The 27,031-nt window shown below is 48.9% G+C and overlaps 1 protein-coding gene across 4 annotated transcripts; it reads left to right on the top strand.

The window, feature by feature from the left end:
• The first annotated feature begins 247 nt into the window (after positions 1-247).
• On the top strand, positions 248-26,673 carry LOC142397008 (protein NLRC3-like). 4 transcript variants are annotated; one of them, XR_012772595.1, is made up of 12 exons: positions 248-332; positions 2,280-2,552; positions 4,490-4,645; positions 6,452-6,530; positions 6,693-6,900; positions 11,925-13,728; positions 13,824-13,988; positions 17,870-18,043; positions 19,224-19,385; positions 22,413-22,459; positions 23,490-24,648; positions 24,714-26,673. XR_012772595.1 is itself a non-coding variant. In XM_075480433.1 (12 exons), exons 2-12 carry the CDS (start codon positions 2,317-2,319, stop codon positions 24,044-24,046), a joined length of 3,540 nt encoding a protein of 1,179 aa, XP_075336548.1. In that variant the 5' UTR covers positions 248-332; positions 2,280-2,316; the 3' UTR covers positions 24,047-26,673. The 4 variants fall into 4 exon arrangements, 3 of the variants coding, with proteins under 3 accessions (XP_075336548.1, XP_075336547.1, XP_075336550.1); XM_075480433.1 differs by having other exon boundaries at positions 2,280-2,380; positions 2,429-2,552; positions 23,490-26,673; XM_075480432.1 differs by having other exon boundaries at positions 23,490-26,673.
• Positions 26,674-27,031: the final 358 nt, after the last annotated feature.

Raw genomic sequence — 27,031 nt, 5'->3', positions numbered from 1 at the left:
TATTATTATTATTATTATTATTATTATCATTATGCTTGAAGTTGTAGTAGTGGTTTTCCACCCATTTTTTCAGGTATTGTTTTCTGCCCTCCCAGATGAGCTAAAGGAGTGTTATAGCTGTGTAATAAGGCCAACAGTGAAGGAGCCTTTAATTTCACCTTCTGTTGGATGTGGATAGCGCCACCTTCTGTCAGTATTAGAATACACTTCATGTGTTACATAAATGAACTTGTGTGAGCACGCAGAGGAATCCTGTCAGCTGACTTCAGTCCTGAGTCAGAGTCAGAGCAACAGAGACTCTCTCCTTCTTCTCCTTCTGCACGGAACAAACTGTAAGTCTGAACTTTCTTGTTGTTTCTGCTCCAGGATGTTGGAGAACATCCTGTTTGGTGGTTATGGAGCCTCGTATATAATATATAACATATAAGAAACTTTCCGTCCGTTTGTGTCGCAGCTGCTGAGAGCAGGAAGCACTTCTGTTATTCTGGGATTAACTGAGCAAACCCAACCTGACTGAAAGGAGAAACCTCCAGTCTGAAACAGTTTGAAACAGTCTGTTTCTGTTTCAAACAGTTTCAAACAGTTTCAAACTTTATTCACATTCAATAAACATAACAAACTGCTCACGGCGCGTTCACGCGGCACGAGGAGCGCGCTCTGATGTGAAAGTGAAAGAAGTTTGAAAATGTTGTAAAAACACGGATTTTCTTTGGTTTTATTCTTTTTGGAAACGGGGTGTAATGTTCCTTTAAAGGTGTCCCAGAAGATGCTGTGAAAGAGGTGGAGAATTATCTGTCAAATATAAAGTCTTTGATGGAATTTAAGCCACTTCAGGACAGAAGTACAACGTCATAAAGCTGTTATCACTTTATGAGGCTAAAAGTGTCATTTAGCACGTTTTAAAGGTAAACTGGTCGGAACAAAGTCTGAATGAAATCAAGTCATTTCAGGGCAGAAACATTCAGTCCAGCTGGAGTCATCATGTCAGCTTAAAGGTGTCAGAGAGGCTGCAAATAACGGGTGGGCCTTTAATCTGAACAACTTTACAGCAGAATCAACACAATGAGAAGATCATTAGTCAGTTAATCAGTTAGTTAATTAGCTGTTGTAATCAGTTATCAGGCTCCTCTGGTGGTAGAAACAACTATATGTCCAAAATAACAGTTATATGATGTGGAAGGGCCGTGCTGTTAATAGATTCATTTAGATTGGACCATTATAGAACAATAACCATGATAAACAATGAATATATCAGGTAATAATCAACACTCTTTATCTAGATGTAAATGTACTTTATTTCTACAACCCTTTGCAGACGATCCTTACGATGTACCAAAGTGCTTTACAGCAGGTGATAAATAAAGAGAAGAAGTAAAAACAAATAAAAACAACAAAAGAACAGTGAAAGCAATAAAATACAACAAAATAAATAAGATAAAAGTGTCCTCATACTACTAACTTCGTGTTAGTATCTTTGAACATTTTAAGAACAACACAAAGCTTCACTTTTATCACCTGATTATCAGTCTGTTCAACAGATGTTATCAGTGCACATCTGTCCTATTTATGCTGCCAGGTTCCTGCTGAACCTGCTGGTGGGTTCAGGAAGCTGTTATCAGCCATTTCCATCAGTGGGACATTATTTCAGTGAGCCGGGAACGTCTGTTCAACAGACCGATAGCAGTGGAATCAGATGCACAAAAACACTCCTTCTCTGTTACTCTGGACATGATGATGTCACATGTTGTGTGTTAAACAAGCTGCGGCGGCCTGAACCTGTTCCACCTGTCGGGCTGTTAATGAGTCACAGTCAGTGTGACTGGATGGAAATAATCAGGTGTTGTGGGACAGAATGAGCTCCTTTCCCTTAATAAATGATGCTCCAGTGTTTCCCAAAGGAGATAAAAAGGAAGCACTGAAGCTTCTTTCCTCTGAAGTTAGAGACTTTAAGCAGCTCTGATCAGCTTTCCCTGAGATACGTCCAGATCATTTCATTCAGCTCGGAGCCTTTTTAATCCGAACAGTCTTTGTCAGTGAATATAAAAGTTGGTGTTCCTCCATCATCATCTTCAGGATGGTGGTGTGTGCTGGGCTGCAGCGCCATGCCGCCACCTAGTGGACTGATAGGAGAAGTACGGCAGCTGATGGCAGCTCCCTCTGCCTCACACTGCTGTCTGACTGCATTCAGCTGACATCAGACAGCCAATCAGAGCCAATCAGAGGAGGAGCAGCTCCTCTTTTTACAGGTTGATGTGCAGGTGAATGTGTTTCCTCTGCAGGTAGAAAGTGTGTGTGAGCTGATGTGAGTTCAGCAGCATGGATCAGAGTGAGGACACTAAAACCTCTCTGTGTGGGGAACATGAGAGCCAGGAACCAGGACCTGAACCAGAACCAGGACCTGAACCAGAACCAGAACCAGGACCAGAACCAGGACCAGGACCAGTACCAGGACCAGAACCAGGACCTGAACCCAGCTGTGTGTCCATGAAGAGTGACAAGTCATATGATATTCCTATTAACTTCAAATCAGACCAGCCTCCATCCTTTAAGAGGTGAGCTGACCATCTCTAACTGTCCAGGGGCCTCATGTACAAAGGGTGCATACGCACTTTTCTACAGCTGTTGATTCTTTGGTGACACCTAAGGTGATGTTGGGAAACTGTTATAATAAATAAATGTGAAAACAATTAGTCCTCAGGCTGTGATGTGCACATCTGAGACACATGAACAGTTAACCCCTCCATGTGTCTGCAGTTACACCAGTGGATATAAAAGCAGCACAAAGTGGTGCAGCACACCATTAAAAACAATGGCTGCTTTAGCAGGATTACAAGACTTTGCAAATGGTGCAATAAGGAGAGAGCGTGTGTTCAGAGACAGAGAGCGTGTGTTCAGAGACAGAGAGCGTGTGTTCAGAGACAGAGAGCGTGTGTTCAGAGACAGAGAGCGTGTGTTCAGAGACAGAGAGCGTGTGTTCAGAGACAGAGAGCGTGTGTTCAGAGACAGAGAGCGTGTGTTCAGAGACAGAGAGTGTGTGTTCAGAGACAGAGAGTGTGTGTTCAGAGACAGAGAGCGTGTGTTCAGAGACAGAGAGCGTGTGTTCAGAGACAGAGAGCGTGTGTTCAGAGACAGAGAGCGTGTGTTCAGAGACAGAGAGGATCTGCTGGCACATGATGGCGACTCATTAGCCGTTTTGAGGGAAATCCTCCTGGAACTGTGCACACTGGGGTTCCTATAGCAACTGGAGCATTCCACAGGTGATGTGCACACTGGGGTTCCTATAGCAACCGGGGCATTCCACAGGTGATGTGCACACTGGGGTTCCTATAGCAACCGGAGCATTCCACAGGTGATGTGCACACTGGGGTTCCTATAGCAACCGGGGCATTCCAGAGGGAGCTGGCCAACCGATTGGGACTGTGCTAGTCTACCCTGAGCTGAGCTGAGCCATGCCAGCCGCGTGGGACAGAATTACCCGCATCTCAGCCACGTATATCAACTTCCCACAATGCAGTTCAACAGGCCAACATTAAAGCTCAATTTGAAGCGGGAGCCGATTTTGAAAATCGGAGCTATCGACTGATCACACATCGCTATAAAAGCGCCATCACATGATGAATTTGTATGTTAACAGGAAACATTTTCATTCATATGTGATGCGTAAATGCAATTAACCAACATTGTGGCGAGGTGGCCTGGTTCAACGCACCATTCATACATTCTGAGTAACAGCATCGTTGGGAACAGACTACAAGGTGACGCTGTGCGGGATGGCTGGCTTCTTGGTGAGTAACTTTATTTGTGTAATGGTCCTAATATTATTCCCCGTGACGCGCATTGAGCATGTGCGCCCCCAATTTCTATCCTGCTTTACAGCATCACAGTCGGTGGTTAAAGTTAGTTTCTTGCTGTTTTTTGCTGGTTAAACTTCAGCTTAAGATCTTTCTAACAAGCCCCTGATCGTCTCTGTGGGCATATGTTAATAACCCCGTGAGTAAAGTGTGAAATGTCTTCATCAGCCTCACTCCTCTTAGTTTGCTGCTTATGCAGGAGGACAGCGTGCCAAAGAACACATTTTAGCAGGCCTTCACTTCAGAAAGTAGCACCGACATCTCACTTTCCGTAAAGTTCTTCTTTTTTCCCGTCTTATTCATTCTTTTTTCTTTATTTTCTGACCGTACACAGAGGGGAATCGCAGGTGCAGGGCTCATTTAAATATGATTTGCGTATTTAAGTAGGGGCGTGGACAGGGAGGAGTCGGGTGCTCCGACATGTTTGCTCAATTCCACGTTGATTGGGATGTACAAAGGAAATGTGCTTGGATTGATGTGTGCGCACAGGTTCGTACATCCGACGTTTGAGGGCATTTGGGTTTGAGCGTACGCCATGTTTCAGTAGGAAATCCAGCAAGTCTTTGTACATGAGGCCCCAGGACTCTCCTCCATGTCCCAGCTCAGCACTCACACCACCAAACCACTTCTATTCACAGGAACCAGCCTGAACCAGGACCTGAACCAGGACCTGAACCAGGACCTGAACCAGGACCTGAACCAGGACCTGAACCCAGCTGTGTATCCATGAAGAGTGACTGGTCAATGGGTCGTCGTATTAACTTCAAATCAGACCAGCCTCCATCCCCTCAGAGGTGAGCTGAGTGTAAATGCTGTAACAGAGTAAAATGAGTCAGTTTGAACAGTTTTTAATCCAACATGTGTTTAATGTGAGCTCAGCTCTGTTTCACATCCACTTCTATGTGTTGGATGTTTTATAAGGACACACGAGGTGGGATTGTTTCACCTCTGTTATTACCCTCCTGTCCCACTTCAGAGGTCAACCTATTAGAACTATACTCAGAACTGAAGAGACTCAAACAGATGAATGAACATAACCAACACATCAGGGAACTTAGATACTGGTTCAGCTAAACCATGTAGAACACAAAGGGGAAACAAAATGGCTGCTACATTCTAAACAAAGAAGAAACGCAAAAGAAACACCCCTATGACCATGCAGCATATGGTTCTGTCCAAAAAGGCTGGCTGCAGCATATTAGAGTCCTCAGGCCTTAGCCACGCCCCTGGTCACGCCCCATGGCCACACCCTAACCACGCCCCTGGCCACACCTATGACCACGCCCCTGGTCACACCCCCTGAGCACACCTCTGACCACGCCCCTGGTCACACCCCTGACCACGCCCCTGGTCACACCCCCTGAGCACACCTCTGACCACGCCCCTGGTCACGCCCCATGGCCACACCCTAACCACGCCCCTGGTCACACCCCTGACCACGCCCCTGGTCACACCCCTGACCACGCCCCTGACCACACCCTTTACTGCACCAGGAGGGAGAAGCTTAATAACAAGTAACTCAAAAGAAATAAAAGAATATTAATGCAACGTAAACAGAATTTGACCTTGCAGTGTTGGCATGTGTGCGCTCCATAACACCACTACAAGGTGAGAAAATAAACCAATTTGGTAAAGAAATAAAGTGTTAAATAGTGTGTCTAAATGTTTGGAATCGTGACTGAAAAGTAAATTAAAGCAGAAATAGACTGAATATTACCATGTGTGGCTGGCCATCAGCATGAGTTCACAAACATTACAGACTGACATTCCACGGAACATGGAGAGATGGAATGTGGGCAGAGGAAGTCAGATCCTCTTTTTATGAAACTACCCAAAAGTGCACTGAGTTTGGAGGTTCTATTTCATTCCTCCTGACTGCCAGAGGGCGGTGTTTTCAGCACTGGATATCTCCATCTCACATATGTGCAGGTGGAGTTATTCTACAAACAAAGTCACCTGTGACCATGTGATGACGTAGGGTGCACGCCCCAGTATAAGACCCCACGTCATCACGCAATATGCTCCTTCTATCTTCTCGCAATTGAGGAAAACTCAACTGGATAGCAGGTCAGTTTGGCTCGCTGCCGGTAGCCTCGTAACCTGAGTCTTGGTGCTTCGGCTATTCGTCCACCAGAGACTGCGGCAAGCCGCTTATTCTTTTGGGCGAACGGCGGTGATCTCGCAGTTTCGATTCGCACTGAATTACTGCGAACAGTTAAGTTGCTTAATTATTAGCAGATGCTAAGACCCGGCGCCTCGCCGGGCTTGTATTTGTTTTGAACAGCGGTGTTTTCGCCGCATGTTATATTACAGCTACGTTGCTTGACTCTCTGCTTTCGGAGGGTTGCAGCGGCCACTGATGTGGCTTTTTATGTAGTGAACAGGGCTATGTTATTACTGACCACAAGGGGGAGCTGTAACATTGTTCCACAGCAGCCACACTGACTCTCTGACAGGCCGTTGGTTCTCAGTGGATCAGCAGGACCAGAAAAGCTTTCCCACCACAGGGAGTCCACACATCCCTTCATGGACCTTCAGCTTGTGTTGCTCTCTGTGTGGACAGACACAATGTGAGCTCATTCTTCATGATTCCTCCACAGGGTGGACCAGCAGAGCTCAGAGGGTCCCGGTGGTCCGTCTGCCCAGCAGCATCAAACACAGCTGGACTCCATATTTATGGTCTGTACATGTGCAACAGCTACTTTTCCATCTGTTCTGCTCACAGCCATCTCCATGCTGCACTCTGTAGACCAGCGGGTTGTCAGTGTGTCCAACATGGATCTGATGTTTGGCTCCATGGTTTCAGTCTGATCGGCTCATTCACATAGTTTTCTGTTCCAGCTGCTGGAGGACAACATGCTCACTTTTGTGAAGGAGGAGCTGAAGAAGATGCAGAAGGTTCTGAGTCCAGATTACCCAGAATGCTTAGAGAGCCAGAGGGAGGGTGAGGATGAAGAGCAGAGGAGCAGCAGAGAGGCATTGGTGAAGATCACAGTTCACTTCCTGAGGAGAATGAAGCAGGAGGAGCTGGCTGACCGTCTGCAGAGCAGTAAGAGGATTCCTCTAAAGATTTAACAGCCATGTTTTTAGTTTGTGTTTAGTTCTTAGTTTTTACCATGTCTTTGTTTTAAGTTTTAGGTTCAGGTTGTCTTTTTAGTTTTGCCATGTCATGCCACCTTCTTTCTCCTGCCCTGCCATCAGCTTCACTTCCCTCACCTGTTTTCCCCATCAGCTGCACACAATCACTAATCACCCTCCACAGTATTTAGTCTCCAGGTCTGTGTTCGAAACCGCCTACTACTCCCACTACTCATACTAACTTTTTTAAGTTCCCTGATGCAGACTAGATTCTCCTAAATGTTGGGTATGCATCATGAGGTCACTACTCGTACTCAAACTACCCAAGATGCAACGTAACGTGACGTCGCCGATCGTCATTTCCTGTCAAAACGGCAGTTTCAAGCTACCTACAACGAGGGTAGGTTCACTTCCTGTTTTCAAAACAAAAGCACCAATTGTATGGTAATGGCTTTCCCTATGATAAAAGGCAACGGGTATTTTATTTTGTGAAAATAACAGGAAGTGCGTTGCTCACTGCGGCTAGCTTTAGTAGCGCCGAATTCGTGGGAACAAAATTGTAAACAGCCGGTATTTAGTCAGGTTTTCAACACGTTGGGGATCTAAACGACTACTTTCTCACCTGAAAATGTTTCAAATGTTGCTAAAGTTTACAGAGTTTAGAGCTTAAGGGAAATCAGCTTCAGGCCGGCTGATTTCAGCTCGGGCAGGAGCGAAATGCATTGTGGGTAAACGCCCTGCATACTGTCTGATCGATGAGTATGCAGTATGTAGTATGCAGTATGCAGTATGTAGTATGCAGTATGTAGTATGCAGTATGTAGTATGCAGTATGGAGTATGTAGTATGTAGTATAGAGTATGTAGTATGCAGTATAGAGTATGTAGTATGCAGTATGTAGTATGTAGTAGGCAGTATGCAGTATGCAGTATAGAGTATGTAGTATGCAGTATAGAGTATGTAGTATGCAGTATGTAGTATGGAGTATGCAGTATGTAGTATGCAGTATGGAGTATGCAGTATGCAGTATGTAGTATGGAGTATGCAGTATGTAGTATGTAGTATGTAGTATGGAGTATGTAGTATGCAGTATAGAGTATGTAGTATGCAGTATGGAGTATGCAGTATGGAGTATGTAGTATGCAGTATAGAGTATGTAGTATGCAGTATGGAGTATGTAGTATGCAGTATAGAGTATGTAGTAGGCAGTATGTAGTATGCAGTATGCAGTATGCAGTATGGAGTATGGAGTATGTAGTATGTAGTATGGAGTATGTAGTATGCAGTATAGAGTATGTAGTATGCAGTATAGAGTATGTAGTATGCAGTATGGAGTATGTAGTATGCAGTATAGAGTATGTAGTAGGCAGTATGTAGTATGGAGTATGCAGTATAGAGTATGTAGTAGGCAGTATGTAGTATGGAGTATGTAGTATGCAGTATAGAGTATGTAGTATGCAGTATAGAGTATGTAGTAGGTAGTATGTAGTATGCAGTATAGAGTATGTAGTATGTAGTATGTAGTATGCAGTATGGAGTATGTAGTATGCAGTATGCAGTATAGAGTATGTAGTATGTAGTAGGCAGTATGGAGTATGTAGTATGCAGTATGCAGTATAGAGTATGTAGTATGTAGTAGGCAGTATGTAGTATGCAGTATAGAGTATGTAGTATGTAGTATGCAGTATGTAGTATGTAGTAGGCAGTATGTAGTATGTAGTAGGCAGTATGTAGTAGGCAGTATAGAGTATGTAGTATGCAGTATGTAGTATGTAGTAGGCAGTATGGAGTATGCAGTATGGAGTATGTAGTATGTAGTATGCAGTATGTAGTATGTAGTAGGCAGTATGTAGTATGGAGTATGCAGTATGCAGTATGTAGTATGCAGTATGGAGTATGCAGTATGCAGTATGTAGTATGCAGTATGCAGTATTTAATATGTAGTATGCAGTATGGAGTATGGAGTATGCAGTATGTAGTATGTAGTATGTAGTATGCAGTATGTAGTATGTAGTATGGAGTATGTAGTATGCAGTATGCAGTATGGAGTATGCAGTATGTAGTATGCAGTATGTAGTATGGAGTATGCAGTATGTAGTATGCAGTATGGAGTATGTAGTATGCAGTATGTAGTATGGAGTATGTAGTAGGTGGTTTCGAACACAGCCAGGTCTTTCCATGTTCTCTGTCAGATCCTTCTCCGTAATCCATGGTCCTTGTCACAGTCAAGCTAAGTATTTTCATGCCAAGTCAAGTCTTTCGTTTTTTGTCACAGTCATGTTTTGTTTTCACAGCCTCGTTTTTTTGATATCCGGCTCAGCCGCGCTTTTTGTTTGAACTTGATTTATTTTCACAAAAAAAACCTAAGTTTTCTTTTTGAAAAGTCTGCATCCGCATCCTTCCTCGCACCCACCCCACTCTGACTGACGGATCTGACCACAAATGGATGCGGCAGATTTTTTTTTGGGAGCTGGTCGGTGACCTCTTCTCCTTCGGGCTGGAGGAAGCTGGATGTGGCCAATAAAATCCTGGACTGTTTGTCACAGAGGCCACTCTAAACGTGGGCGCTGGATGTGTCCCACATCAGGGAGGAGGCACGGGCTGTACAGCATGCTGCCATGACGGCCATTTTTGGCATGGAACCAGAAAAGGTGGCAGCACTGTACACCTCCTCCCTCGTCTCCCCGGCCACCTCATCTCCAGCAGCCCCAGGACCCACAGCCCCAGGACCCACAGCCCCAGGACCCGGAGCCCCAGGACCCGCAGCCCCAGGACCCAGCAGCCCCAGGACCCAGCAGCCCCAGGACCCAGAGCCCCAGGACCAAGCAGCTCCAGGACCCAGCAGCCCCAGGACCCAGAGCCCCAGGACCCGCAGCCCCAGGACCCACAGCCCCAGGACCCACAGCCCCAGGACCCACAGCCCCAGGACCCGCAGCCCCAGGACCCGCAGCCCCAGGACCCAGCAGCCCCAGGACCCAGAGCCCCAGGACCCGCAGCCCCAGGACCCAGCAGCTCCAGGACCCGCAGCCCCAGGACCCAGCAGCTCCAGGACCCGCAGCCCCAGGACCAAGCAGCTCCAGGACCCAGAGCCCCAGGACCCAGCAGCCCCAGGACCAGCAGCCCCAGGACCCAGCAGCCCCAGGACCCGCAGCCCCAGGACCCAGCAGCCCCAGGACCCAGCAGCCCCAGGACCCAGCAGCCCCAGGACCCAGCAGCCCCAGGACCCAGAGCCCCAGGACCCGCAGCCCCAGGACCCGCAGCCCCAGGACCCAGCAGCCCCAGGACCCGCAGCCCGAGGACCCGCAGCCCCAGGACCCGCAGCCCCAGGACCCTGCAGCCCCAGGACCCGCAGCCCCAGGACCCGCAGCCCCAGGACCCGCAGCCCCAGGACCCAGCAGCCCCAGGACCCAGCGCCCCAGGACCCGCAGCCCCAGGACCCAGCAGCCACAGGACCCGCAGCCCCAGGACCCAGCAGCCACAGGACCCAGCAGCCACAGGACCCAGCAGCCCCAGGACCCAGAGCCCCAGGATCCGCAGCCTCAGGACCCGCAGACCCAGGACCCAGCAGCCCCAGGACCCAACAGCCCCAGGACCCTGCAGCCCCAGGACCCAGCAGCCCCAGGACCCGCAGCCCCAGGACCCTGCAGCCCCAGGACCCAGCAGCCCCAGGACCCAGCAGCCCCAGGACCCAGCAGCCCCAGGACCCAACAGCCCCAGGACCCAGCAGCCCCAGGACCCAGCAGCCCCAGGACCCAACAGCCCCAGGACCCAGCAGCCCCAGGACCCTGCAGCCCCAGGACCCAGCAGCCCCAGGACCCTGCAGCCCCAGGACCCAGCAGCCCCAGGACCCGCAGCCCCAGGACCCAGCAGCCCCAGGACCCAGCAGCCCCAGGACCCAACAGCCCCAGGACCCAGCAGCCCCAGGACCCTGCAGCCCCAGGACCCTGCAGCCCCAGGACCCAGCAGCCCCAGGACCCAGCAGCCCCAGGACCCAGCAGCCCCAGGACCCACAGCCCCAGGACCCGCAGCCCCAGGACCCACAGCCCCAGGACCCAGCAGCCCCAGGACCCACAGCCCCAGGACCCGCAGCCCCAGGACCCAGCAGCCCCAGGACCCACAGCCCCAGGACCCAGCAGCCCCAGGACCCACAGCCCCAGGACCCACAGCCCCAGGACCCAGCAGCCCCAGGACCCACAGCCCCAGGACCCGCAGCCCCAGGACCCACAGCCCCAGGACCCGCAGCCCCAGGACCCACAGCCCCAGGACCCAGCAGCCCCAGGACCCACAGCCCCAGGACCCAGCAGCCCCAGGACCCAGCAGCCCCAGGACCCGCAGCCACAGAGGCCGTAGCGCCTGAGCTGGCCCCAGCCTCAGAGGCCACAGGGCCCGACTTTGCCACAGAGCTCATGGGGCCTCGGCCCATGGACCCACAGTTGCGAGCCCCTCCCACCCATAGATTTTTGGGATGTATGGGATCCATCCCTTAAGGGGGGGCTCCCCCGTTGTCGGATGTCCGGCTGCCTGCCGGACGGTCTCCGGCCGCCTCCGCCACGTCGCAGGAAGTCTGGCCGCCCGCCAGACCACCGTCTCCTGCTGCCGCTCGAGGCCGGGGCACTGGCCGGGGCTCTGGCCGGGGCACTGGCCGGGGCTCTGGCCGGGGCACTGGCCGGGGCTCTGGCCGGGGCTCTGGCCGGGGCTCTGGCCGCATGCCGGATCGGCTCCGGCTTCGAGCCCCTCCCTCCCACCCGCAGATTTTTGGGATGTATGGGATCCAGACCTTCAGGGGGGGGGCACAAATTTTTTTGTGAAAATAAATCAAGTTTTCTTTTTGAAAAGTCTGCATCCTTCCTCACACCCACCCCACTCTGACATTAACCTGCTGGATAAATGACACATTTACTGACTTCTCAGCACACAGAACAGCAGATGTTCAGATTCTCATTCTGGACAGGGTAGAAATGTCTGTTTACTGATGTTATTTCTTGTCTTCATTCAGAACTTCTTCCTCCAGTTTGTGGACGTAAAGTTAAATCAGCTCTGAAGAAGAAGTTCCAGTGTGTGTTTGAGGGGATTCCTAAAGCAGGAAAGCCAACCCTTCTGAATCAGATCTACACAGAGCTCTACATCACAGAGGGAGGGAGCGGAGAGGTCAATGATGAACATGAGGTCAGACAGATTGAAGCAGCATCCAGTAAAGCAGGCAGAGCAGAAACATCCATCAGACAGGAAGACATCTTTAAAGGCCCACCTGGAAGAGATGAACCAATCAGAACAGTGCTGACAAAGGGAGTGGCTGGCATTGGGAAAACAGTCTTAACTCAGAAGTTCACTCTGGACTGGGCTGAAGGCAAAGCCAACCAGGACATCCACTTCCTGTTTCCATTCACTTTCAGAGAGCTGAATGTGCTGAGAGAGAGAAAGTTCAGCTTGGTGGAACTTGTTCATCACTTCTTTACTGAGACCAAAGCAGCAGGAATCTGCAGCTTTGAAGAGTTCCAGGTTGTGTTCATCTTTGACGGTCTGGATGAGTGTCGACTTCCTCTGGACTTCCACAGCAAGGAGCCCCTGGCTGATGCTACAGAGCCCACCTCAGTGGATGTGCTGCTGACAAACCTCATCAGGGGGGAGCTGCTTCCCTCTGCTCGCCTCTGGATAACCACACGACCTGCAGCAGCCAATCAGATCCCTGCTGGCTGTGTTGGCATGGTGACAGAGGTCAGAGGGTTCACTGACCCACAGAAGGAGGAGTACTTCAGGAAGAGGTTCAGAGTAAAGAAGCAGGCCAGCAGGATCATCTCCCACATCCAGACATCCCGAAGCCTCCACATCATGTGCCACATCCCGGTCTTCTGCTGGATCACTGCTACAGTTCTGGAGGATGTGTTGGACACCAGAGAGGGAGCAGAGCTGCCCAGCACCCTGACTGAGATGTACATCCACTTCCTGGTGGTTCAGGCCAAAGTGAAGAAGCTCAAGTATGAAGGAGGAGCTGCGACAGATCCACACTGGAGTCCAGAGAGCAGGAAGATGATTGAGTCTCTGGGAAAACTGGCTTTTGAGCAGCTGCAGAAAGGAAACCTGATCTTCTATGAATCAGACCTGACAGAGTGTGGCATCGATATCTCAGCAGCCTCAGTGTACTCAGGAGTGTTCACACAGATCTTTATAGAGGAGAGAGGGCTGTACCAGGAGAAGGTGTTCTGCTTCATCCATCTGAGTGTTCAGGAGTTTCTGGCTGCTCTTCATGTGCATCTGACCTTCATCAACTCTGGACTCAACCTGATGGAGGAACAACAAACAATCTCCCAGACCTCTGAAACAAGAGAAGATGAGTCTGCAGAGACTCTGCTCTACCAGAGCGCCGTGAACAAGGCCTCACTGAGTCCAAACGGACACCTTGACCTGTTCCTCCGCTTCCTCCTGGGTCTTTCCCTGCAGACCAATCAGAGGCTCCTACGAGGCCTGCTGACACAGACAGGAAGTAGCTCACAGACCAATCAGGAAACAGTCCAGCACATCAAGAAGATGATCGGTGAGAACCCGTCTGCAGAGAGAAGCATCAATCTGTTCCACTGTCTGAATGAACTGAATGATCGTTCTCTGGTGGAGGAGATCCAACAGTACCTGAGATCAGAAAGTGTCTCCACAAAAAATCTGTCTCCTGCTCAGTGGTCAGCTCTGGTCTTCATCTTACTGTCATCAGGAAAAGATCTGGATGAGTTTGACCTGAAGAAATACTCTGCTTCAGAGGAGGCTCTTCTGAGGCTGCTGCCAGTGGTCAAAGCCTCCAACAAAGCTGTGTGAGTACAGATAAAGAGGGATGTGTATGAATATACTGCTGTTTGATTGGAGATAAAGTCTCAGATTCCTACTTCTCTCATTATTTCCTCCTCAGACTGAGCAGCTGTACCCTCTCAGATGAAGGATGTGCAGCTGTGTCCTCAGCTCTCAGCTCCCAGTCCTCCACTCTGACAAAACTGGACCTGAGTATCCACGACTCGGGAGTGAAGCAGCTGTCTGATGGACTGCAGAGTCCTCACTGTGAACTGGAAGCTCTCAGGTCAGGTTTCTCTGCTGTTCTGACATGTTTTTCCAAGTTTCGTGTTATCGAGGTCATGATACTGATTCCGGGTAATTGCTCTTGCGGTCTACCAGCTGGAGCTCAGAGTTGTTTTCTTTTACCTTTTTAACTTATCTCTGATGTTGACTTGTGTTTGTTCGTACTTTGTGTGGCTTGTCAACACTCCCTATAGCCCTTGGAGCACCTTTTTTACGTTTCTCCTAATTAATTCCGTCCCACTCGGCTGGCATGGCTCGGCTGCGTACTTTCATGTACCTATTGCGGCAGAGCATCGCCGTTTTCTCCAGTTTGCCTATCGGGGTCGCCATTGGCAGTTCCGGGTGCTCCCGTTTGGCCTCTCTCTATCTCCCTGAGGGTGTTCACTCGGTGGTGAAAGCAGCCTTCTCTTCTATGCAGGCCTGCAGAATGAAGGTTCTTCCATACCTCGACGATTGGCTTCCCTGCGCCCCATCCCGAGCGCATGCTTCTCGCGATACAAGTCGTCTGCTTGGTCATGTGTCCCAGTTGGGCCTCCAGGTCAACTTGGAGAAGAGCTGCCTGACCCCATCTCAGACAACCACTTTTCTTGGGGTGTTTCTGGATTCACCTTCCATGAGGGCTTACCCATCTGCTCAAAGGGAGAACGATACACTCCGGTTGGTCAGTCGATTCAGGCTGGGCCGGCGGTTTCCTTACGTCGCCTTCCTGCGGCTGCTGGGCAAACAGACGTCAGTCACTCGGGTTGTGCACTTAGGTCTGCTGTCACTGCGCCCTTTGCAGAGGTGGCTCAACAGCTTCCGCCGGGATGCCAGGCGGCACAGGCATCGCAAACTCATGGTGACATGGTCGTGTCTTCCTGTCCTGAGGCCATGGAGAGACGAGAGTTATTTGTCCAGGGGTGTCCCCATGGGGATAGATGTGTGTCGCAGAGAGGTGGTCATGACAGATTCCAGCTCTAGTGGATGGGGCGCATTGTGGCAACACAGAGCGGCTCAGGGCCGCTGGGGCCGAAGGAATCGCTCCAAACACACAAATGTACTGGAGCTGCGTGCGGTGCATTCGGCTCTCAGACACTTTATGCCCATCTGGAGGGGAAACATGTTCTGATTCGGTCAGATAACACCTCTGCGATCTACCACATCGACCATCAAGGTGGCACCAGGTCAGCGCAGCTTCTGGAAGTGTCCAGAGATCTCCTGGAATGGGCCTCTCCTCGCCTGTCCACCCTGCAGGCAGTGTACTTACCAAGGATGAGTGGTCCCTTCACGGCGACGTAGTGCTCAGGATCTGGGACCTCTTTGGTCGGGCAGAGGTAGACCTTTTCGCCAAAGAGGAGTCGACTCAAAGTCCTCAATGGTATTCCCTTACGGGGGCATCAGGTGCACTAAGCCAGGACGCATTGGCTCATCCTTGGCCAAGGGTCCTCCTTTATGCTTTTCCACCCCTGTCTCTGATTTGGCCTACTCTTCGGAGGGTTGCCGAGGAGGGCCACAAGATGTTACGGCCATGGTTCCCACTCCTACAGAGTCTGTGTCACGGCATCCCGTGGTGTCTTCCGACCAGGAAGGATTTGCTGTCTCAGTTGGGACTGCTATAGCACCCCAGTCCTCAACGCCTCCGACTGTGGGTGTGTCCGCCGGATGGCTTGAGCAGCTGCTGACAGGAAAGTCGGATCCCGTCCAACGCACCCTTTTGAGTGCCAGGGCACCCTCTACTCGCCAGCAATATGAAGACAGGTGGCGGCTGTTTTCCCAGTGGTGTACTGCCCACAATGATGATCCACTCACCTGTGCAGTGTCCACTATCCTAGAGTTTCTCCAGTCTCTTCTTGATAAGGGCCGCTCTCCTTCATCACTTAAGGTGTATGTAGCGGCGATATCATCTAATCATGCTGGCTTTGAGGGCTGTACCGTAGGGAGCCATAATCTAGTTTATCTTTTTTTTGCGTGGCGCTCGTAGGTTGCACCCGCCGATGGTCCCACGGGCACCAGTTTGGGATCTGCCCTTGGTTCTTGAAGCTCTGTGCCACTCTCCATTCGAGCTTTTGGCGCAGGCGGACCTCAGGTGGCTCTCATGTAAGACTGGCTTTTTGTTGGCTATTGTCTCAGCTAAGAGGGTCAGCGAGCTACACGCTCTTTCTGTCAGCCCTTCCTGTCTCAGATGGGGTACTGATGGCTCTGGTGTTACTTTGTGGCCAAACATTGCATTCCTGCCTAAGGTGTTATCTCGTTCTCATTGCAACCGGCCATTGAGATTGGCACGATTCCAACCTGTGTCAGAGGGAACTGCCGATGGGTTTCAGTTGTTGTGCCCAGTGAGGACACTGGAGGCATACACTGCAGCCACGGCTGCTATACGACGCTCAGACCAACTGTTCTTGTGTTATGGAGGCCCTGGGTTAGGTTGTCCTCTTTCCAAGCAGCGCCTCTCCCATTGGATCGTGGATGCCATCTGCCACGCCTACGCTGCGGGACGCTGCTCCTCACACATTGGTCTGAAGGCGCACTCTACCAGTGCCAGCGTCTCCGCTTCCTGGGCAGCCTTGAGGGGTTCTGATGGAAGCAATATGTGCTGCTGCATCGTGGGCTTCCCCGAGCACGTTCACCAGATTTTACAGGGTTAATGTGGCCTCCCCTCATCCTCTGGACCAGGTTCAGCTGCAAGGGTCCTCTGAACCTTTTCAGTGAGGTCTTTGCTCTGGATTCCTTGTGACATTGCTGGTATTAGTCGTTCAGTGCTTTCAGCTCCGCCCTCTGGTGGTCAGTAGGGATGAAATAGATAGATAGATGGATACTTTATTAATCCCGAGGGAAATTTAAGGATCCAGTAGCTTATACAGTCAGTGCAACAGACAGACACAGAATACACAAATCACTGATTACAAATCAGAATACAAAATACAACACACAACCACACTCAACACAGCATACTAAAATCACAGTTCACATACACAAAACAAGGAATGAACAAAAATGTACAAGAAGAGTGGGATGGTAGCGGATGCAAATGGTAGGGAGGTGAGACAATGTTTGTGTCGGTGTGAGCGCCCCAGGGGGAAGTGATCTTGTGCTGAATGTGCGGATAGTGCAAAAACAAAGTGTGTGCATGATATAGTGTGGGCAGTGCAAATGGGAGAGTGCATGATGACAGAGTCTGTGCAAATGTTTGTGCAAATGGCTAATATAGCCAGTAGAGGAGGGTGTGTTGGATGGTTCACGCAGTGAAGTCCATCTTGCTTCTCCTCTCCTTGTGTGTGGCCCAGCTGAATGGCCCTGGGGACAAAGGACTTCCTCAGCCTGTCTGATGAGCATGCCAGTGACCGACGGTTGGCAGGTTCGATTCCCACTCTCGCCACTCAAAAAACGTTGGTGGAACTGACAGCTGGAGGGGGGTCAGTCCACCTCCTTGTCACATCCGAGGTGCCCTTGAGCAAGGCACCGTACCCCCATGCTCCCCGGGTGCTGTGAATGGCTGCCCACCGCTCCAGGTTGGCATCTGTCTCAGTGTGTGACTCTGTGTGTCAACAGGTGCCGACCTGGATGGGTTAAAAGTGGAGGACAAATTTCATGTGTATGCATGACCAATAAATCAGATCTTAATTTTAATCTTGTGGAGGTATCTTGCTTATGCTTAGCTTTAGCTGCGTGCTAAGTGCCGAGTCACTATAAATCCGGTTTCTACTGAGTTTAGGCCCAGCTCACATGTTGCTGAGGTAAAGAGAAAGAAAACTCATCACAAAAAGGGGGAAACATAAAGGGAGCAGAATATTAAGGCCTGCAAGTCGAGTTTGTTTGGGTTTTAACTTTGCATTCGATGTTAAAGGTGATGTATTTTTATCACAGCTGTTTTTTTTGTCTTTTTCTCTGTGATCGTCTCTTCAGGCTGAGCGTCTGTAACATCTCAGATGAAGGATGTGCAGCTCTGTCCTCAGCTCTCAGCTCCGATTCCTCCAGTTTAGCAGAACTGGACCTGAGTAACAACGACCTGCAGGATTCAGGAGTGAAGCAGCTGTCTGCTGGACTGAAGAGGCCAACCTGCAGACTGGAAACACTCAGGTCAGGATCCATCAGACTGTTTAGAATCAGGTCTAATTAATGGTGGAACACATATGGAAGGTCTTTGTGATTGTCACACCAGTCATGTGAATCTTATTTAAACCACAGGAACTTAACATCATCCAGAACCTGGAAGAACCTGTAAAATCATGGTTCTTCCAGGTTCTGTTTTGTTTCCATTGTTCATAAATCTTTGTAGATAAACTCAAAAGAATAATGTAGCTTGAACATTCATACAAAGTTATTTCATGGAGGTCATGTTCATTTTAATCAAATACATTTAAAACAGAATAATCACATCAGTTAAATTAAAATTATTTTTGTTGGTTCAGCTTGAAATAATGTAAATTAAAGGAGCTATATTATTGATATAAACGTATTTGAAGAGTTTTACATTCAACCAACTTCAATTATTCCAATTAAATAGAGAAACATATTTTTTCTTGTTTTTCCATCTCAGTCAAAGTAAATTCATTAGACTTCAGATGGGAAGTATCCCAAAGACTGGGCTCTTTATTCAAGCAACTTTTTAGATTAGATTAGATTATACTTTATTTATCCCATAACGGGGAAATTCACTTGCCACAGCAGCAACACAGCAGGAAACGCAACAACAGACATGAACAAGAAATTTAAAAAAAAGAGAAAAGTCCTTAGACATATGCAATAATACATTTTAAAAACTTTTGTTTTTCAGAAGAAAATACAGCAGATTGAAAATGTGAAAATAAGGGTTCTGTTACCAGTTCAACTTGCTCAAAACAAATGTCAAACAGCCAGTAACAACAACTGTGACTGCTCTAAAAACAGGGTTAGATTAAAAAAGGACATCGTAGCACTTTTAAAACGATCATTTGATCACATAATCAGGAGATAATCCATCCATTTTCTATACCCGCTCTCCATAGCCCCCCTGTGACCCTAAATTGGATTAAGCGGGTGTAGAACACTGATGGGTGGATGTTATGCTGATGACATCCAAATTTATTTCCCATTTAAATTGGAGGTCTCTTTCCCACTGCAGCCTCTCAATGTTAAGTTATTTATTTCCTCGATCAAGGGATTTTTGTTTTTAAATGAACTTGTAAAGTACTTCGGCCAACTTTGTTGTTTTTAAATGATCTACAGGAATACATTTGACGATGGTTTCTGTCATGCGTGTTGCTCTGTGTGTCTGCAGCCTGTCAGGCTGTCTGATCACAGAGGAAGGCTGTGCTTCTCTGGCTGAAGCTGTGACCTCCAACCCCTCCCATCTGAGAGAGCTGGACCTGAGCTACAACCATCCAGGAGCCTCAGGAGAGAAGCTGCTGAGGGCTGCACTGAAGGATCCACACAAACTCAGGTATGGAGAGGCCTGCTGTCTGATAGAGACACAGGAGACATGTTCTCCATGCTGAGTGTCACATGAACACTCACACATGTAGGAGCCTTTTTCCTTTGCTCACAGCAGAAACACAGGAGATGTATACTAGAAGTTATTTAAGTTATTTAATTTAGCATATAGCTCATAACAATAAAACTAATCCACAGTCAGGACTTCTTGTTGTGTTGCAAACACAAACCAGACCAGGTTGCCTTTGGGTGAAATTAGTTGCATGACATGATGCCTCAATTCTAATTCTAGTTCAGCAAAACTAAAAATCAAACACAGTCGTGGCTAACAGATAGCGTTTAGCCTACGTCACTGATAGAAATCTGCATCCCTTTATCTTCTGCCCGTTTCTCCTCTCCTTCTCTTTCTAAACTGGGCACCTGATGGCTTCTTTGGTCTTTCACCCTGATGATGATCCATGATGACTCCACATTATTACCTTTGCTTTTCCCATTAACGCCGTCCGTTCACCCGTCAATCAACCGGAGTCACGTGACGTAAACACATTCACGTCGATGGCTGCACAGATTTGTTATTTTTCATTTTTTACATAACCCAGTTAATTACATGAAGGTATATGGGTCTATGTTAATTCTAGGAATGAAATACAGTTTATTTGGACTGGAAGCAGTTTGTGTTGTGGCCTGGGATCAGTCTACCCCCCCCTCCTCTGACACACACAACCTGTAAGACTCTCAGCAGCAAGTTGATGTGCCCCAGCGCCCACTGGACTAACTTGACATGGAAATGAGCGGTACTCTAGAAAACTAGAGATTTTATTTATTATTTTTGAGTGCGCCCTGGGCGGTCGCCCACATTGCTCATAGCAAAAACCGGCCCTGCGGAGACCCATCCAGGTGTACCCTGCCTCTTCCTGATGGCAGATGGGATAGGCTCCTCCCCTTCAACCTGAATTGGATGGAACAGATATAGATAATGGATGGATGGATCTGAGTCTTCAAACAAGTGCTAACACGCAGATGAGTGAAAGCTCTGTGACAATCAGCCGTGCAGGTGACACAGCAGCTGTGTTTGAATGTGGGAAAACATCTGTGTGCTCCACTGTGTTGTTGGGAATATCAGCTTTGTGACACTCTGGCTTTGAATAAAGATCTCTGAGCAGATGAAGCTGCTGCTGCTGCTCATCTTTTTCAGGCAGCAGAGCTGAGAGATGCTGAAAAGCTGATCATACATCAGATTACCAATCAACTTTATTAACAGTATAGATGTTGGAGTAAACAGAAGCTCGACGATGTGACCGCACTTCAGAGTGGAAATAAATAACCGTACTGGATAAGATTTGGAAGGAGAGTGGTGAGCTGTGTTGCTGACCTGCAATTCAAGGTAAACACAAGAAACTTGTGCTAAAGGAAAATAAAATAAAAAATGGACCAGACTCAGTGAATAATTCCCTATAAAATAGACCAGTGAGCAGTGCTGACCAACATATCATTGGGGTCATCAGGTGGGAACCTCCTTTCATCTGTGTTTCGTCTAGTTGGGCCCACGAAACCTCCAGGAGGCTAGAGAGTGATCATTGGCGTCCCAGAGTCACCCCCCTAATGCCAGCCATCATTGCTCCTCACACCACAACAACCATAATCTACCTCAGCCTCTCACCAACTGCACACCAGTCACAGCGGGGTGGGGATGCAAACCCTGGTTCAGGTAGGGGGTAGAAATAGAAGAGGTAAGAAAAGCAGGAATGGGATTCAAACCCTGGTTCAGGTAGGGGGTAGAAATAGAAGAGGTAAGAAAAGCAGGAATGGGATTCAAACCCTGGTTCAGGTAGGGGGTAGAAATAGAAGAGGTAAGAAAAGCAGGAATGGGATTCAAACCCTGGTTCAGGTAGGGGGTAGAAATAGAAGAGGTAAAGATAAGTAGGAATGGGATTCAAACCCTGGTTCGGGTAGGGGGTAATGAAAGAATTGAGGGTGCCAGAGGTGGACGCAGGACAAGACACACTAGCAGATTCAACAGACAAACTCACCTAAACAGTCCTACAATCACTAAAAATGCCAGCAGAAACAAAGCCATACAGGCCAACTCACCTAAAATGGCCGCCTGGTTTCGAAAGGATCACATGGGCCACACCCTCCACTTAAATATCTTGAACTTCTTCTTTGCTTCTTCCAAGAGTCTGTTTACCCTAAGTGCTGCCCCTGCTGGGCCCCCAGCTGCTATTGCTTCTTCTAATCCAAATCCACTGACTGGACTTTACTGCCTCATCTGACACTTCCTTCACTATTTTCCTCACACTCTGTCCACTTACACCCAGCTCCCTCAACAATGAGACAACAGACTTTGCAACAAATCCTCTACATCCTACTTCCACTGGACAGATTCTAACCTTCCATCCTCGCTGCTCGGCTTCTGCCCCCAACTCCACATATCTAAGCTTTTTCCTTTCATATGCTTCTGCTACTAATTCCTCCCAAGGAACAGTCAGCTCTATGAAATACTCTCATTGTACTCCTAGACCACAAGACTATATCAGGCCTTAGATTTGTAGAGGCTATCTCCTGGGGAGCAACAATAATAATGTGACAGAACAAACCCTCAGTGTGATGAAGAAGCAGCTGTTCGTGGTCAGGGTGGAAACGAGCTGTCACAGCTGAAAACTGAAAGACCTAACGAGGCCTCCAACAGTGTCTCTGACGGTCATTCAGCTTCATGTGGATGGAAAAGAAGTCCCTAACATTTCCCAGCTGAGTCAGAACAACAGTCCGAGAACAACATGGAGAACCTGAGTGCATCATGTGCTGTGCAGAGGATAGAAGGTTTCAGTTCTGGCTCAGATCAGGAGAAGATGGCTGAAAGAAGCAGTTTGTTCGTGTCAGTGCTGATCAGACAGCTTTCATTCTAGTTTCCAGATGCTCCATTCCAGAGGATGTGTCCAGATGTTGGACTGTTCCTTTCTCAGTGTAGAATAATGTGTGTGTGAGGGCCATGTAATGTCCATGTTTGATGTTACTCTGACCCCCCATCTCCTTTCAGGGTGGAGCCTGCTGGAGAACGATGGCTGACACCAGGGCTGAGGAAGTGTGAGTGTGTTCTTCATCTGATTCATGACATCCAGCCATCTTCATACTGTCACATTCAATTCAATTCAAGATACTTTATTAATCCCCGAGGGGGAAATTACAAGCAGTTCCAGTACACCCATCCAGACAGACAACATAAAAACAAAAAACATCACTCATTGATCAAAGTGAACAGATGATTAGGGATGGGAATCGAGAACCGGTTCCCAGTGTTTCAATTCCTTGGAATCGTTTCACGATTTTGCAAACGATTCCCTTATCGATTCCAGTGGGCGCGAATGGCGTCCAGCGCAGCCAGCAGTCAACAGTAAACATGGCGCCCAAGTGGTACAAACGCTGGAAAGTTTGGTTCCACATCCCTAAAAAAGACGACAACAGGGCAACTTGCAAAGTGAATATTTCACCAAAGGGAGGAAATACTACCAACATGCAATAACTATGAATGAATGTCGCGTTTTCCATCCGCTCCGGACTAACGTTGGTGAATCTGAACCCAGCAACGTTAGCACCGTTAGCATGTCCTCGGCTAACACTTCAGCTAACTAACTAACTAACACTGCCTATCATGTTAGCACCATTTGCCTGATTGTAAAAGCTGCTGTTAGTAACGGTTAAGGTTAAATGAAGGCCTTCTCAGGCATTACATTTAGATGAAATCATGAGAGACAGAGCCTGACTGGCTCAGAGCCAGAGGCTGGTGGTACTACCCCCAGTTCACCTCTACCTCCAGCTTCTCCTTTCACCAGAGCAGGAAGAGTTAAATTACCCAGGCCAGGATAGACCAATGTGGACCTCAGCGTTGTTGGGTTTGTGAGGACTCGTGTTACTTCTAAACTAAACAAAGTTGATGCTGATCGACCGGTTTGTTGTCCTTTTTCTCCAAATGAGAATCGATAAGGGAACCGACAAAGAACCGAATCGTTAAGCAGAATCGAAAATGGAATTGGAATCGTAAAAATCTTATCAATTCCCATCCCTACAGATGATGGATCAATGACTGCAGCTGCATTGTGTTTGTTCTCTCCATCAGATTCCTGTCAACTCACAATCGACACAAACACAGTGAGCAGTAAACTCAAACTGTCTGACAACAACAGGATGGTGACATGGCGGGGTGACGATCAGTCATATCCTGATCATCCAGACAGGTTTCTTTGCAGTCCACAGCTGCTGTGTGAAGAAGAACTGAGAGGTCGCTGTTACTGGGAGGTCGAGTGGAGTGGAAGAGTTGATATATCAGTGAGTTACAGAGGAATCAGCAGGGGAGGAGGCGGTGATGACTGCGTGTTTGGATACAACGATCAGTCCTGGAGGCTGAGCTGCACTGATGGAGGTTACTCTGCCTGTCACAATAACAGAGGAACATCCATCCCCTCCTCCTCCGTCTCTAACAGAGTAGCAGTGTATGTGGACCGTCCTGCTGGCACTCTGTCCTTCTACAGAGTCTCCTCTGACACTCTGATCCACCTCCACACCTTCAACAACACATTCACTGAAGAACCTCTGCATCCTGGATGTGGGTTCTGGTTTGGGACATCTGGTTCCTCAGTGTTTCTGTGTCCTCCTGAATCCCTGCTGAACGGATAGTTCAGTGTCTCTTTCACTCAGAAACCTTTTCAGATTCATGGATTCAGTCAGTTTCTGTCTGAAACTCTTCTGAATGATTCCTTGGAAACTTCTTGCTCTTCCATTACATTACATTACATTACGGTCATTTTGCAGACGCTTTTAACCAAAGCGACTTACAATAAGTGCGTTCAACATCGGTAGGCAAAAGAACTTCAGGTCACAAGAAATCATAAGTGCATTTCCTTCCACTACCAAACAGCTAAGAGCAAAACTAGTGCTAGAGTAAGTGCGATAACCAACCAGCCTCTCACCAACTGCACACCAGTCACAGCGGGTCCAGTCCTTTAAAGATGGAAGCTGCCATTCTTCCAGGATGTTGTTTTTCTGTGTGTTTCCAGTCAAAGCTTCACACTGAGTATCAGCATGTTGTGTTTCTCTGGGTACTGTACGGTTGTTAGCACCGTCGCCTCACAGCGAGAGGTTCCAGGTTCAACTCCCACTGTCCAAAAACATGCATGTTGGGTTCACTGGTGTCTCTAAAATTGTCCTTAGGAGTGAGTGTTGTTGTTTGTCTGGTTTGTCTCTGTGTGGCCCTGTGATGGACTGGCGGCCTGTCCAGGGTGTACCCCGCCTCTCGCCCAATGACCGCTGGGATAGGCTCCAGCCCCCCCCGCGACCCCTCCAGGTGTACCCCGCCGCTCGCCCAATGACCGCTGGGATAGGCTCCAGCCCCCCTGCGACCCCTCCAGGTGTACCCCGCCTCTCGCCCAATGACCGCTGGGATAGGCTCCAGCCCCCCTGCGACCCCTCCAGGTGTACCCCGCCGCTCGCCCAATGACCGCTGGGATAGGCTCCAGCCCCCCTGCGACCCCTCCAGGTGTACCCCGCCGCTCGCCCAATGACCGCTGGGATAGGCTCCAGCCCCCCTGCGACCCCTCCAGGTGTACCCCGCCTCTCGCCCAATGACCGCTGGGATAGGCTCCAGCCCCCCTGCGACCCCTCCAGGTGTACCCCGCCGCTCGCCCAATGACCGCTGGGATAGGCTCCAGCCCCCCTGCGACCCCTCCAGGTGTACCCCGCCGCTCGCCCAATGACCGCTGGGATAGGCTCCAGCCCCCCTGCGACCCCTCCAGGTGGACCCCGCCTCTCGCCCAATGACCGCTGGGATAGGCTCCAGCCCCCCTGCGACCCCTACAGGTGGACCCCGCCTCTCGCCCAATGACCGCTGGGATAGGCTCCAGCCCCCCTGCGACCCCTACAGGTGGACCCCGCCTCTCGCCCAATGACCGCTGGGATAGGCTCCAGCCCCCCTGCGACCTGACCGACGGATTCAGCGGGTATAGAAAATGGATGGATGGATGTGTTTCTCTGCAGCTGACATCAGCTGAGCCCATTCAGTTGATGTCCGCTGCAGTTAGTTTGCTGCACATGTGACAAACTGTGACATCAGAGAGGAATCACTGAGCTGCATCAGCCCAGATGAATTCCAACCTGCTGACAGATCTTCACTGATTCTGCTGTAATGAGCAGAAGTCTGGTGAGCAGCCGGGGTTCATCCTGATGTTTCACACTTTCCCTTCCTGTTAGATGCTGAAAGGACACCTGGACTGGAACCAGTTTCTAAATGTTGTTGTTGAGGACTGAAATTATCCTTTACAACAATAATATATATAACAGTTGACAACATTTGGAATGAAGGTTCATGGTTTAAACATTAATATCATCTGACTCTGTTTGTTTGGCTCATTCTTTATTTGGTCATTTTCACATGTTCAGTTATAGATTAGATTATTGATGTTTGATCTCAGATATTTTTAGTTTTTACCTAATTTTTCACCACAATGATAAACGTTTGTTTAACTATTATACATATCTTTTCTAAATATTCTCCCCAGTCTGATTTATTTTTCTCTTTTATTGAAACATTGGAAGATGATATACAAGCATTTGGATTTAAATTTAAGAATTATTCTGGACTTTATGGTGGATTTGTTTTGGAAATATTATCTCAGGTCTTTTATCTCGTATTTTTTGTGTTTATCTTAAAGACGTTTTTTAATTTTCAAAGGAATTGTTTGACTTATTATTGCACTGAGTGATTGAATTTAATACACACGTTCAACTGTACTTTAAGCTTAACACAGCTCCTCCGTGCTTCTCTCCATGAGAACAAAGATCCCCTCAAAGCCTTTAGGAGTGGAACAGTCTGCCAGTAGCCACAGTCCCTTTTTTCTCGTTTATTCATCATCACTTGGTTAAGGCGGCCATTTTCTTCTCTCATGTACGCATACTAACGCATATAAACCGATGTTCTGTCTTTCATTGGTTGTTTATTTTGTACATGGTGCGGTAGCTTAGTGGAGAAGACTGTTTGATGAGAGTATCATTGGTTTAATCTTTGCGTTTATTTAATAAACTCTGTTGTACTACTTTAAAGGAGAAATTGTTTGTGGACATTTTGTTTTTTGTTTACTGTGATAGCTGTTGGTGGTGAAGAGTCACCACTTCATATCTGTCCCAGAATGACAGAATTTTGAGACTTTTGAGTTTCTGACTTTTCTCAGTCATGAGCTGTCACCTTACCGTGGTGGGGGGGGTTGCGTGTCCCAATGAGTCTGGGAGCTATGTTGCCCGGGGCTTTAAGCCCCTGGTCGGGTCACCCAAGGCAAACAGATCCTAGATGAGGGACCAGACAAAGAAGCTCATAAACCCCCTATGAAGAATAAAATTGTTGGACGACACGTTCCTTTGCCCGGATGCGGGTCACCGGGGCCTCCCCCTGGAGCCCGGCCCAGGGGTGGAGCCCGGCTCGGGGGTGGAGCCCGGCTCGGGGGTGGAGCCCGGCCCAGGGGTGGGGCCAGGCCCAGGGGTGGAGCCCGGCCCAGGGGTGGAGCCCAGCCCAGGGCTGGGCCCGGCCCAGGGGTGGAGCCCGGCCCAGAGGTGGAGCCCGGCCCGGGGCTGGGCCCGGCCCGGGGGTGGAGCCAGGCCCGGGGGTGGGGCCAG

Source organism: Odontesthes bonariensis, chromosome 12 (assembly GCF_027942865.1).
Source record: "Odontesthes bonariensis isolate fOdoBon6 chromosome 12, fOdoBon6.hap1, whole genome shotgun sequence".
In the NCBI taxonomy this organism is placed as follows: Eukaryota; Metazoa; Chordata; class Actinopteri; order Atheriniformes; family Atherinopsidae; genus Odontesthes; species Odontesthes bonariensis.
Note: the sequence above shows the minus strand (reverse complement) of the source record. Positions and strands in the feature narration are given on the sequence as shown.

What these genes read in the sequence shown, in the direction of transcription:
- LOC142397008 (XM_075480432.1), top strand. Translation starts at nt 2,317, where the DNA reads ATGGATCAGAGTGAGGACACTAAAACCTCTCTGTGTGGGGAACATGAG. An exon ending in CAGCCTCCATCCCCTCAGAG is followed by an intron (nt 4,646 to 6,451) that starts GTGAGCTGAGTG and finishes ATTCCTCCACAG; the next exon opens with GGTGGACCAGCAGAGCTCAG. An exon ending in AGCTGGACTCCATATTTATG is followed by an intron (nt 6,531 to 6,692) that starts GTCTGTACATGT and finishes TTTCTGTTCCAG; the next exon opens with CTGCTGGAGGACAACATGCT.